Source organism: Lampris incognitus, chromosome 8 (assembly GCF_029633865.1).
Source record: "Lampris incognitus isolate fLamInc1 chromosome 8, fLamInc1.hap2, whole genome shotgun sequence".
In the NCBI taxonomy this organism is placed as follows: domain Eukaryota; kingdom Metazoa; phylum Chordata; class Actinopteri; order Lampriformes; family Lampridae; genus Lampris; species Lampris incognitus.
Window position 1 is genome coordinate 43,971,113 of NC_079218.1, and position 14,043 is coordinate 43,985,155.

The 14,043-nt window shown below is 46.1% G+C and overlaps 1 protein-coding gene across 1 annotated transcript in view; it reads left to right on the plus strand.

Annotated features, from left to right (window-relative positions):
• zgc:136872 (uncharacterized protein LOC678524 homolog) overlaps window positions 1–8,528 on the plus strand; it is a 14,241-nt gene extending 5,713 nt beyond the window's left edge. Inside the window, exons 11-21 of the mRNA XM_056285361.1 lie at window positions 240–251; window positions 393–595; window positions 5,136–5,193; window positions 5,363–5,425; window positions 5,601–5,658; window positions 6,045–6,088; window positions 6,271–6,339; window positions 6,540–6,618; window positions 6,769–6,885; window positions 8,047–8,099; window positions 8,286–8,528. Coding sequence (XP_056141336.1) covers window positions 240–251; window positions 393–595; window positions 5,136–5,193; window positions 5,363–5,425; window positions 5,601–5,658; window positions 6,045–6,088; window positions 6,271–6,339; window positions 6,540–6,618; window positions 6,769–6,885; window positions 8,047–8,099; window positions 8,286–8,312 — 783 coding nt within the window. The 3' untranslated portion in view covers window positions 8,313–8,528. The remainder of the gene's footprint in view (window positions 1–239; window positions 252–392; window positions 596–5,135; window positions 5,194–5,362; window positions 5,426–5,600; window positions 5,659–6,044; window positions 6,089–6,270; window positions 6,340–6,539; window positions 6,619–6,768; window positions 6,886–8,046; window positions 8,100–8,285) is intronic.
• Window positions 8,529–14,043: the final 5,515 nt, after the last annotated feature.

Sequence of the window (14,043 nt, forward strand, 5' to 3'; positions counted from 1 at the left end):
TAAAGTGGCTTGTATGAATCGTCATACCCCAAAAGAAATAAAGAGACAAGCAAAAACAAGACTAAAATTCAATAACAGCAATAAAATGGCAGTAAAACTCAGTAGGGAGGAAACCTGTATGACGAAGTGCATCTGTAGTTATATGTATAAATATTTATTTATATATATATATAATACATAAATGTATACATTTAGGTATATATGCTGACATTCTTTATTCCTTTTTTTTAATCCACCAGGTGCCACCAGGGGTAAGGACAAAGAAGTACACCAGATCTCAAACACTGCCTATGCACACAAAGTGATTTCCTCCCAATAAGTTATTTGACTAATGTAACATGACCTAATGAAAAGATTCACACTGAATGAAATTTGAATTTGCCATCATCTAGACACCACAAGGGCGCCTTGGAACTGAATTCTTCAGGCGCAACAGGCCTGTGAAGCGTCGCCAGGTCTACGCTTATGAAAGGGAGCTGGTGGAGCTGCATAGTCTGCAGCCTGGAGAGTATGTGATCGTCCCCTCCACTGTGAAACCAAACAAGACTGCCGAGTTCGTTCTCACCATCTACTCCAAGACTGATAGTGAAATCAAGTAAGAAATATTCATGATATAAAGCATGTATCCTGAAGATAAACGACCAAAATGAAGGAGGCAACAGCATGGGGAATCAAACACTTTTAATGATTGCTATTATTATGGTATAGTAAATTCTCTGGATTATCTTTGTAACCATCTACATCTGTGAAGAGATGATTAAAGTATAAAATCTCCCTGTCACTTTTTTTTTTCCGGGTGGTGTGTGTTTTCCTCAAGCTCAGGTCCTCTGCCAGAGGCCTGGGTGTTTGAGGGTTCTGTGCAGTATCTTAGCTGTTTCTAGGACCGCACTCTTCTGGACAGAGGCCTCAGATGTTGTTCCTGGAATCTGCTGGAGCCACTCTCCCAGTTTGGGGGTCACAGCCCCTAGTGCTCCTATTACCACTGGGACTACTGTGGATTTCACCTTCCACCTTCGATCTAGTTCTTCCCTCAACCCTTGGTATTTCTCTAGCTTCTCGTGCTCTTTCTTCCTGATGTTGCCGTCACTCAGGATTGCTACATCGATCGCTACTGCTCTTCTTCTGTTCCTTGTTGACCCCCATAATGTCTGGTTGGTTAGTCAGCACCTGCTTGTCAGTCTGGAACTTGAAGTCCCACAGGATCTTAGCTCTGCCATTCTCAACCACCTTTGGTGATGTCTCCCATTTGGACTTAGGGACTTGCAGTCTGTATTTAGTACAAATGTTCCTGTACACTATCTTATCCACTGGGTTATGTCTTTCAGTGTATGCTTCCCCAGCTAGCATTTTACACCCTGCTACTAAGTGCTGGACTGTCTCAGGGGCTCTTTACACAGCCTGCATCTTGGGTCTTGTCTGGTGTGGTAGACCCCTGCCTCAACCGATCTCCACCTGAGTGCCTGTTCTTGTGCTGCTATGATCAGAGCCTTTGTGCTTTCCCTCAGTCCAGCCTTCTCTAGCCACTGGTAGGATTTCTCGATGTCAGCTACATTTTCTATCTGTCGATCGTACATCCCATGGAGGAGCTTGATCTTCCAAGATCCCACCTGTTCATCCTCCAGACTCTCTGTCTTCTGCTGTCTGAGGTACTCACTCAGCAGTTCATCCTGGGGAGGTCCTCTTTCTGATGTACTCGTGGATGTTCCTTGTTTCATCCTGGATAGTGGCCCTGACACTTTCTAACCCTCGGCCCCCATGTTTTTGCTTATTATACAGTCTCAGGCTGCTGGAATTCGGGTGGAACCCTCCGTGCATTGTAAGGAGTGTGAAGAGTCCTGATATCTGTGGCCTTTACCTCCTCTTTTGTTCAGCTTATAATTCCAGCTCGGTATCTGATGACTGGTAAGGCATATGTGTTGATGGCTTGGATCTTATTCTTCTCATTGAGCTGGCTCCTCAGGACCTGCCTCACTCTCTGGAGGTATTTAGCTGTAGCTGACCTCCTTGCTGCCTCCACGTGGTTTCCATTTGCGTGTGGAATACCCAGGTACTTGTAACTGTTCTGTATATCTGTTATCTTGCCATCTGGTAATTCAGCCCCTTCAGTGCTCACCACCTTTTCTTTTTTTGCCACCATTCAACCACACTTGTCCAGTCTGAATGACATCCCGATGTTGTCACTGTAGATCCTGGTGAGGGGGATCAGTGAGTCAATGTCTTGCTCATTCCTGGCATACAGCTGGATGTCTTCCATGTATGGTGGCTGATGGTAACTCCACTTCTGAACCTGTATCCATATTCACTCTTTGTGATGATCTGACTGAGGGGGGTTCAGGCCTATGCAGAACAGCAGCGAGTATAGTGCATCACTTTGGTATATGCCACATTTGATGGTTACCTGTGTGATTGTCTTTGAGTTGGCATGTAGTGTTGTTTTACACTGCCGGATTGAGTTCTTGATTTTGATTTTGATTTTTTTTTGGAGATACTTTATTGATCCCCGTGGGGAAATTATGCTCTGCATTTAACCCATCCTAGCTGTGTAGCTAGGAGCAGTGGGCAGCCGCCAACTCCAGTTCATCTTGCCATGCCTCGGTCAAGGGCACAGACAGGAATATAAACGCTAACATGCAAGTCTGATCAGAGGGTGCGCTCCAATTATCGGGGCATCACATTGCTCAGCCTCCCTGAGAAAGTCTACTCCAAGGTACTGGAAAGGAGGCTCCGACCGATTGTCAAACCTCGGATCCAGGAGGAGCAATGCGGATTCCGTCCTGGCCGTGGAACAACGGACCAACTCTTTACTCTTGCGGAAGTGCTGAGGGGGGCATGGGAGTTTGATTAGCCAGTCTACATGTGTTTTGTGGACTTGGAGAAGGCTTACGACCGTGTACCTCGGGACACTCTGTAGGAGTATGGGGTACCGGGGCAGTTGCTACAAGCCATCTGGTCCTTATATAACCAAAGTGAGAGCTGTGCCCGCATTCTCGGCACAAAGTCAAACACGTTTTCAGTGGGTGTCGGAATCCGCCAAGGTTGTCCCTTGTCTGTGATTTTTTTTTTCTTCTCAATTTACTTCTGATTTTTCCCTTTTTCTCCCAATTTAGTGGCCAATCGATCCCTATTTTAATTTCAAACACCCACTCTCGTACTGCGTGCATTCACCAACTGCATCTCTCCGGCCGGCAGTCTCGAAGGAGACGCCTTGCCACTTTCGTGACAAGGTGAATCCAGGCCGAAGCACTGCTTTTTCCGACACACCCAGAGACGCATTCATGTGACGAACACAAGCCGACTCCGCCCCCTCCCAAAGACAGCGTTGCCAATTATTGCTGCTTCATCGAGTCCGGCCATAGTCGGATCTGACGAGACCAAGGCACGAACCCCGGTCCCCAGTGGGCAACTGCATCGACACAAAGTCGATGCTTTGACCGCTACACCACCGCGGACTACTCTTGTCTGTGATTCTTTTTGTGATATTCATGGACAGGATCTCAAGGTGCAGCCAAGGGGAGGAGTGTGTCCATTTTGGAAACCTCAGAATTGCATCTCTGCTCTTAGCAGATTATGTGGTTTTGTTGGCTTCATCAGTACGTGACCTTCAGCGTGCACTTTGGTGGTTTGCAGCTGAGTGTGAAATGGCCAGGACAAGAGTCAGCACCTCCAAGTCACAGGCCATGGTTCTCTACCGGAAAATGGTGGATTGCTCCCTCCGGGTTGGGGATGAGTTGTTGCCTCAAATGAAGGAGTTCAAATATCTCGGGGTCTTGTTCATGAGTGAGGGTAGGATGGAGCAGGAGATTGACAGGCAGATTGGTGCAGCATTAGCAGTAATGCGGACGTTGTACCGGACCGTTGTGGTGAGGAGGGAGCTGAGCCGGAAGACAAAGCTCTCGATTTACCAGTCAATCTTCATTCCAATCCTCACCTATGGTCATGAGCTTTGGGTAGTGACCGAAACAGTGAGCTCATGGATACAAGCGGTTGAAATGAGTTTCCACTGTAGGGTGTCAGGGCTCAGCCTTAGAGATAGGGTGAGGAGCTCGGACATCTGGAGGGAGCTCGGAGTAGAGCCGCTGCTCCTTCGCGTCAAAAGGAGCATGTTGAGGTGGTTCAGGCACCCGATTAGGATGCCTCCTGGGTGCTGTCCTTTGGAGGTTTTTCAGGCATGTCCAACTGGGAGAAAACCCCGGGATAGACCCAGAACTCGCTGGAGGGACTACATGTCCAATCTGGCATGGAAACACCTTGGGATCTCCCAGGAGGAGCTGGGAGGACATTGCTGGGGAGAGAAATTCTGGAATGCCCTACTTAGCTTGCTGCCACCGTGACCCAACCCCGGAGAAACGGCTGATGATAAGATGAGATGAGATGACAGACATGCATGTCTTTTTTGATGAAGGCTATTAGTGTCCTGTTGGCTTTGTATAGTGCCAAGCACTCCAGTAACCAGGTATGGGGCGTTGAGTCGTAGGCTTTCTTTTAGTCCATCCAGGCTGTGCTCAGGTTGGTCTCTCTGTTCTTAGAGGCTTGGGTGACTGCTCTATCAACCAGTAGCTGATGCTTTGACCCTCTGGTGTTGTTCCCAATTCCTTTCTGTGTTTCGCTCATGTATTGACTCATGTGCCCTTTTAACTTAGCTTCTATGATGTCTGACAGGATCTTCCATGTTGTGGAGAGGCAGGTTATTGGCTGGTTGTTTTAAGGTGTACCGTTGTGGGGATCCTTCATGATCAGTATTGTTCTCCCCTGTTTTAGCCAGTCAGGGTGAAACCCTGATGTTATCAGCTGGTTCATCTGTGTTGCCAGGCATTTATGGAGTGTATATATATATATATATATATATATATATATAAATATTGTTTTCCTTTCAGTAAACAGTGTTTTCGAATCAAACGTCTCAAATTCAGAGATTGATAAGAAAAGCTTGGCTTTATCATAACAGCAGATCAGTTTGACTGTGTTTACCTCAGGAATGAACGTGAGCTTTTGGTCCTTTCATAAAGCATTTGTACATTGCAACTGGATTTTTTTTCCAGGCATACAAAACAGTAAAAGCCACTCAAAAATCACAAATAACATACTCACATTTGAATACTTGAAATCCTTAACAAACCCTTACTCTCTTCATCTAGGCCCCATGATGGTGATGATCATGATGACCACGCCGATGAGCACAATGTTACTCCTGAGGTACGACATTGACCAAATGTGGTGAATGATTGTAGCTATAATTCAGCACCATTCAACATCAGGATATGCAATGGTCGTAGAATCTGTCAGTATGATGTTTGATCTCTCAGCTGGTGGCTGTAAGACCTAGCGCTGTAATGTTGTTCTGACGGTATTTGTTCTCCTACAGCCAGCTGACCACGGCCATGACACGGATCCAGTCCGTGACATTTTCAAACGCTATGCTGATCAGGTGAGTTATTTTTCTCTCTCTGCCTTTGCATTTCTCTTAATTCACATAGTCTATTTCTTTTCTACCCTTTATCTCTATCAAGCCATGCATTCATCTATCCATCCATCCGTTCATCTATCCATATGTTTTTCTAGTCATCTTAAGCCATTTCTGTTCTTTCTATCTCTGGCTTCAGAATGGTGAGCTAGGTGACAGACAGCTCCAAAAGCTCCTGAATGATAACTTCCCTCACGGTGAGTTGCATGCCATCATTGATTCAGTTCAAAATGTAAGCAATGCTAAATTGTCAGTCTACACTACTACTACTACTACTACTACTACTACTACTACTACTTTTTGCTGCTCCCGTTAGGGGTCACCACAGCGGATTATCCGTTTCCATCTCTTCCTGTCCTCTGCATCTTCCTCTGTCACACCAGCCACCTGCATGTCCTCCCTCACCACATCCATAAACCTCCTCTTTAGCCTTCCTCTTTTCCTCTTCTCTGGCGGCTCCATATGCTAAATTGCTAAATTGTCAATGCTGAGTTGTCAGTAGTTCTCTGAAAACATGTTTGAGTTTAACACCAGTGCAGTTATGCTGAAATGTCGGTTTCCTCCGTGCACTTCTCTCATATAGGTTTTGACTGGAGCACCTGCAGGAGGATGATCACCATGGTGGATGTATCCTTCAAAGTACAAAATGTTTCACCTCGGTTTGATTTACGTAAATGATATATCAAATCACTGCCCACTTTACCATGACCGGAGGGATCACTCAGTTTTATTGATATATCATGACGTACTGTTTGGGTGTTGAAATTGTCCTTTTCTGTTTATATGGGAAGCTTACTTAACATGCAAAGACCAAACGTCGAGGCAAGATGGCCTACGACGAATTCTTGAATCTCTGGAACAAGATTGAAGAATTCAAGGTAACATGCCACAGTCATTTGAATTTGTGTACTGTTCTGAATGCGCCGTACAGTTTTCTCAAATGAAACACGGTTTAGGCTTGGGCCGGTGTCCCAGGGTTCACAGTTAATCATTTCAGATGCCATGAAAGTCCGAGTTGCTGGTCCAGAGTCGTTGCTCGCTCCTGGTTTCTAAGAGTTGCTTCAATATTTTCCTCTAGAAACTCTTCAGTCGCTCAGATGTTTCTCAGACCGGAACCCTGTCCTTCGACGAGCTACAGAATGCAATTCAGAGTGCAGGTAATTCATTTGGTTATATGTCGATTAAAAATGCGGGGAAAGTTGTGCTGAGTTTGACTTTTCCCTGGGAAGCCAGACCTTCAGCAGCAGTGGCCCGTCTATGCCAAAAGATGAAAAAGCGTTCTCGTTTTTCTGTTGTGTCTCGTTCAGGGATAGACGTGAACGACGGCATGATTTTTCATCTGATGTTCCGTTATTCGGGCTCCTTCACAGCCATCTCTCTGGAGGACTTCATCACACTGATGATACACCTGACAAACATGTCCAGTAAGTACCAAATTGTGACGTGTTGGGGGCGGGGTTTCCCGGCGTGTTCCGCGGCAATGTGTTTGTGGACACAAGTTAAGCCGATTGTGTTCCAAATCACTACAAACGTTATCTGTTACACGGTGGTTAGTGTTACTGTTATGCACAAGGTTTCAAGTACTGTACTTGCTGATATGAAGAAATCGTTTTACACTGTGAGGGAGGTTATGTGCACACATCATCAGGTGGGTGGGGCTGACGGTGTTTCTTTGTTGATGAATATGGCACATCCCTGGGGTTGTGGGGTGTATGGAGCACAGGAGCTGCTACCAAAGAGACTATCTCTCTGCCTGAGTTGTTGCCACAGCAAACCCCTAGCTTACAACAATATAATCGGTGCAACTTCTTAAAAAAAAAAGAAAAAGAAAGAAAAAAGAATACAACAGTATTGTTTCTGAAATTCAGCTGTTTAAATTGAAAAGACTAACTTCAATAAATCTAGATATTTTAGCCAAAATTTTAAAGTGGATAGCTCATATTTGCTTTTAAGTCCCCTCCCCTCCCCTTTTTCTCCTCGATTGTATCTGGACAATCACCCCACGCTTCCGAGTCGTCCCGGTCGCTGCTCAGCCCCCTCTGCCGATCCGGGGAGGGCTGCAGACTACCACATGCCTCGTCCGATACATGTGGAGTCACCAGCCGCTTCTTTTCACCTGACAGTGAAAAGTTCCCCCTCCCCCCTAAATAGGTGCCCCGACTGACCAGAGGAGGCGCTTGTGCAGCGACCATGACACATACCCACATCTGGCTTCCCACCCACAGACACGGCCAACTGTCTCTGTAGGGACGCCCGACCAAGCCGGAGGTAAGACCGGGATTCAAACCACCGATCCCCGTGTTGGTAGGCAATGGAATAGACTGCCGTGCCACCCGGACACCCCCCGTTTGTTTTATTTTTTTGTACTTTTCTGGAACCTCGTTTTTTCTTTAACCCAGGTTGTTTTTTTTAGGTTGTAACACTTACATGGAGGCAGTTTACACTATAGAGCATGTTAGACCAGTCTGCTGAAATAAACAACCCAGACTTGAAATACATTTAACCATTGCAAAAGTTATTTATTTATGTGTACCCCTTGACTCCCACAAGATGACAGCAATCTTTACGGTTTGTTTAAATTACAGACGTATTCAAGAACATTGCTTCAGATGGCGTTATTAATATGGACTGGAACGAGGTAAGTTTCTAATATCGTACTCAAATTACAAAACGTCTGACTTTTATCCAAATACATCGACACAGAAACGCTGTGCCAGACCAGTCTGTACTACTGCACAAAGTGTTGAGATTCACAACTAATCTGGACCAATAGTGAATTATGCATAACAATTGAAATTATTATTTTTTTATTCTTCTGTTTCAGTGGACCAAGTTAGTGGCGCACATGTAGACATCTGGTTCACAGGAAAACGAAGACAGAAATGATGGCTCCAGACTTGATGTAAAAAAGCTCTCTTCCCATCCAAAACTACTTTTTCAGCCTTAGTTTTCCATTTGTGTAACCAGTTGTGTAAACAGTCTGGAACAAGTGTGATTTCTATGTTACAAGTAAAGCGTTCACCCTGTCAAATCTCTGCTGTGTATACACTGAAAAGTCGGTATACAATTAAACATGAGTAACAAGGATACAAGAGAACAGTGAACAAGAAATTGTTTTATTGACTCAGCAACAACGGCACTCCTGAAAAATACGAAACTTTCCCAAACACAAGACCCTTGGTTCATAACTCGACAGGTTCTCATTCATTCATCGTCCCAATGAAGCAGTATTACATGTTAAAGAAACACTTGCTCATTGATTTAAATGCCACAAGTCTCTCAAAAAACATTCCTATCTTAACGCTCTCATTTCACATCTATCAGAAAACAAGTATTCACCTGAGAAAACCCCTCACTCATCTTCCGACTCTCTTGCCAGAGATTTACCAGGAGCACACTGCTGTTTGTGTCTGTCCAGTCTGCAGCGGGTCTAGGACATTTCTGATGGGGTGGCCAGGCTGGGGCACAGACTTAAGAGAAGGGTGGCACATTTGAATAACATATAAAAATGTTAAATAACATATAGGCGGCACGGTGGCGCAGTGGTTGACGTGGTCGCCTCACAGCAAGAAGGTACTGGGTTCGAGCCCCGCCCGGGATAGTCCAACCTTGGGGGTCATCCCGGGTCGTCCTCTGTGTGGCGTTTGCATGTTCTCCCCGTGTCTGTGTGGGTTTCCTCCAGGGGCTCCGGCTTCCTCCCACAGTCCAAAGACATGTAGGTCCGGTGAATCAGCCGTGCTAAATTGTCCCTAGGTGTGTGTGTGTCAGCCCTGTGACGGCCTGGAGGCCTGTCCAGGGTGTCCCCCCACCTGCCGCCCAATGACTGCTGGGATAGGCTCCAGTATCCCCGTGACCCTGAGAGCAGCATAAGCGGTTTGGATAATAGATGGATGGATGGAAGTAGCAGCCAAATTGTTTTCCCAACATAACATAGTGCCTGTATTAAGAGTTTTAAACATTCAGATATGAAACAAAAAATTGTGTGTCCTATCTATATTACATTTAAGGAGGAACAGTGTGGCATAGAGGCTCTAAAACAAAGGGGACAACCTTCCCACCCGGCTTACATGAGTGCCTAGAACTTTTTTTTTCCCCAAGTTGTTTGTCAGTAAGATTTACACCACACATACTAACATCAAGGAGTTACCATAGCTGGACACGCTTGTTCTGGTGACAGAGGGCAAACTCTCCAACAAAACCATCCAGATTTGGGGATCTTGCTCTCCTCCTCCCCTCAACACTCAGTACTCCAGTATTTCTAAGCCTCTCATCGCTCATAGTTGTTCTTAAATTATTTTTTATAAGCTTTAGCACCGAGACACTGTGCTCACAACTAGCACTGCTAACAGGCAAGGCTAGTTGTGCGACAAGTAGAAAATCTGAAAAACAAAAAACAAAACACTTCTTTGTATGGTTCAGTAAAAGCGGTAAACTCCACAACCCTGGGCAGCACTTTCCTCTGAACAGCCTCCCTCGTCTGATACAGCTCATGTTTGAGATCATCAAGATCACTTTCCTATAGACTGTTTCCTGTAACGAAGAGCTTTTACTCTTGGGGTTCAGTGCTTGTGTACCCCTCAATATATCACAGGTCGCAGCAGCGACCAGGACACACCCACATCCGGCTTCCCACCCACAGATATGGCCAATTGTGTCTGTAGGGACGCCCGACCAAGCTGGAGGTAACACGGGGATTCGAACCTGCAATCCCCGTGTTGGTAGGCAACGGAATAGACCGCTGCTCTACCCGGAAGCACGACTTCTTTTTAACTTTGGGTACACACAGGAGCCGTGTATTTTGAGAATGGAGAGCTCGAGATGGGATGTACGGTTTAAGGAGATCAGACAGGTAAGATGGGACAAGCCCATTTAGGATTTTATAAGTCAGCAGAAGCACCTTGAAGTCTGATCTAACATGAATAGGAAGCCAATGAAGGGAGGCAAGAATTGGCGTAATATGGTCAAATTTTCTAGTTTTAATTAGGATTCTAGCTGCAGCATTCTGAACCAGCTGAAGGTTTTTTGGCATGTGGCAGACCTGAAAACAATATTATGGTAATCAAGTCTGGATGAAACACATGCATGTATTAGAGTCTCTGTGTCAGATCAGAATTAATTTATTTTGTACACTTTTTTTATTCATTTTTCACATTTATTTATTCATTTTTCTGCATATTTGATTTTTCCACTTTCCCTGGTGAACTTGAATCCAGCTGATTAAGCCCAGATGTAATGGTTCCTGCCTTTCAAGGTGTTCAAAACTACATGTGGTGTTTCTCAATGTAACCCAACAGGGAGGTCAATATTTGACATTTTAAGAAAAATGGCCGACAGGTTGGATACCACTGGCACTCCTCATCACCAGCTCCTCTACTACTACATTACATTACATTACAGTAATTTAGCTGACGCTTTTATCCAAAGCGACTTACAATAAGTGCATTTAACGTAGGAAATCAGGAGAACTACTAGTCATCAGAGGTCATAAGTGCATCTAAACAAGCATCTAAGAGCAAAACCACTGCAAAAGTAAAAGTGCAAGAAAGAGTTTTTTTTTATGAGTGAATACAATAAGTGCTAAGAACAAGTAACAGGGTAGTAGTTCTTGAAGAGGTGAGTTTTCAACCTGTGCCAGAAGATGGGCAGTGACTCTGCTGTCCTGACATCAGTGGGGAGTTAATTCCACCACTGTGGGGCCAGGACAGAAAAGAGCTGTGACCAGGTCGATACGCAGCAGGGGCCTCTGAGCGATGGGGCAACCAGGCGTCCCGAGGCAGCAGAGCGAAGTGGTCGGGCAGGGGTGTAGGGCTTGACCATGGCCTGGAGATAGGAAGGAGCTGTTCCTTTCACTGACCTGTAGGCTAGCACCAGAGTCTTAAACTGGGTGCGAGCAGATACTGGGAGCCAGTGTAGGGACATGAGAAGGGGAGTTGTGTGGGAGAACTTAGGGCGGTTGAACACCTGACAAGCTGCAGCTTTCTGAACAAGCTCCAGAGGTCTGATGGCCGACGCCGGGGCACCAGCAAGGAGGGAGTTGCTGTAGTCCAGCCAGGAGATGACCAGAGCCTGGATGAGCACCTGTGCCGACTCGTCAGTGAGGAATGGGTGAATCCTCCTGATGTTATAGAGGAGAAATCTGCAGGAGCGAGCAACCGATGCAACGTTTGCAGCAAACGACAGTTGGTCGTCCAGGATCCCACCCAAATTCCTTGCAGTCCGAGTTGGTGTCACCACGGTGTTGTCAATGGTGATGGCCAGGTCTCGGTGTGGGCAACCTTTCCCCAGGAGGAACATCAGCTCTGTCTTGTCCAGATTGAGCTTCAGGTGGTATGTCGCCATCCACTCCGAGATGTCAGTCAAGCTTGCAGCAATGCGTGTGTCTACTTGTGTGTCAGAGGGAGGAAAGGACAAGATCAGCTGGGTGTCATCGGCATAACAATAGTAAGAGAAGTCATGCGAGCGAATAACAGAACCCAGGGATGTCGTGTACAGGGAGAAAAGGAGAGGACCCAGAACCTAACCCTGTGGAATGCCTGTAGTCAGCCTGCAAGGCTCTGACACAGATCCCGTCCATGTCACCTGGTAGGAGCGACCCGTCAGGTAGGATGCAAACATTGAGAGTGCAGAGCCTGTGACACCCAGGCCCTCGAGGGTAGAGAGTAGGATACTACTTTTGGCTGCTCCCGTTAGGGGTCGCCACAGCGGATCATCCGTTTTCATTTCTTCCTGTCCTCTGCATCTTCCTCTGTCACACCAGCCACCTGCATGTCCTCCCTCACCACATCCATAAACCTCCTCTTTGGCCTTCCTCTTTTCCTCTTCCCTGGGAGCTTCATATTCAGCGTCCTTCTCCCGATATACCGAGCATCTCTCCTCCACACATGTCCAAACCATCTCAGTCTTGCCTCTCTTACTTTGTCTCCAAACCATCCAACCTGAGCTGTCCCTCTAATATACTCGTTCCTAATCCTGTCCTCCGTCACTCCCAATGAAAATCTTAGCATCTTCAACTCTGCTGCCTCCAGCTCCGCCTCCTGTCTTTTCATCAGTGCCACTGTCTCCAAACCATATAACATAGCTGGTCTCACTACCATCTTGTAAACCTTCCCTTTAACTCTTGCTGGTCTCACTACCATCTTGTAAACCTTCCCTTTAACTCTTGCTGGTACCCCTCTGTCACAAATCACTCCTGACACTCTTCTCCACCCTGCCTGCACTCTCTTCTTCACCGCTCTTCTGCACTCCCGTTACTTTTGTCAGTTGATCCCAAGTATTTAAACTCATATGCCTTCGTCCCCTCTACTCCTTGCATCCTCACCATTCCACTGTCCTCCCTCTCATTCACGCATACGTATTCCGTCTTGATCCTACTGACTTTCATTCCTCTTCTCGCCAGTGCATACCTCCACCTCTCCAGGCTCTCCTCAACCTGCTCCCTACTCTCACTACAGATTACAATGTTTTCCGTGAACATCATAGCCCACGGAGACTCCTGCATTATCTCGTCCATCAACCTGTCCATCACCATTGCAAACAAGAAAGGGCTCAGAGCTGATCCTTGATGTAATCCCACCTCCACCTTGAACCCATCTGTCATTCTAACCACACACCTCACCACTGTCACACTTCCCTCATACATCTCCTACACCACTCCTACATACTTCTCTGCCACTCCCGACTTCCTCATACAATACCACACTTCCTCTCTCTGCAACCTGTAATATGCTTTCTCTAAATCCACAAAGACACAATATAACTCCTTCTGGCCTTCTCTAAACTTCTCTGTCAACATTCTCAAGGCAAACATCACATCTGTGGTGCTCTTTCGTGGCAGGAAACCATACTGCTGCTCGCTAATCATCACCTCTCATTTTAACCTAGCTTCTATTACTCTTTCGCATATCTTCATGCTGTAGCTGATCAACTTCATACCTCTGTAGTTGCTACAGTTCTACACATCGCACTTATTCTGGAAAATCAATAGCAGTATGCTTCTTCTCCACTCCTCAGACATCCTCTCACTCTCCAAGATTGTGTTAAACAATCTAGTTAAAAACTCCACTGCCATCTCTCCTAAACATCTCCATGCCTCCACAGGTATGTCATCAGGACCAACTGCCATTCCACTCTTCATACTCTTCATAGCTGCCCTCACTTCCTCCTTGCTAATCCACCGCACTTCCTGATTCACTATCCCCACATCATCCAACCTTCTCTCTCTACCATGTTCTTTATTCATCAGCTCCTCAAAGTACTCCTTCCACCTTCTCAGCACACTCTTCTCACTTGTCAGCACATTTCCATCTCTATCCTTGATCACCCTAACCTGCTGCACATCCTTCCCAGCTCAGTCCCTCTGTCTAGCCAATCGGTAGAAGTCCTTTTCTCCTTCCTTAGTGTCTAACCTGTCATACAACTCACCATACACCTTTTCCTTTGCCACCTCTCTCTTTGCTTTATGCTGCATCTCCTCATACTCCTGTCTACTTTCTTCATCTCTCTGACTATCCCACTTCTTCTTTAACAACCTCTTCCTCTGTATACTTTGCTCTACTTCCTCATCCCACCGCCAAGTCTCCTTG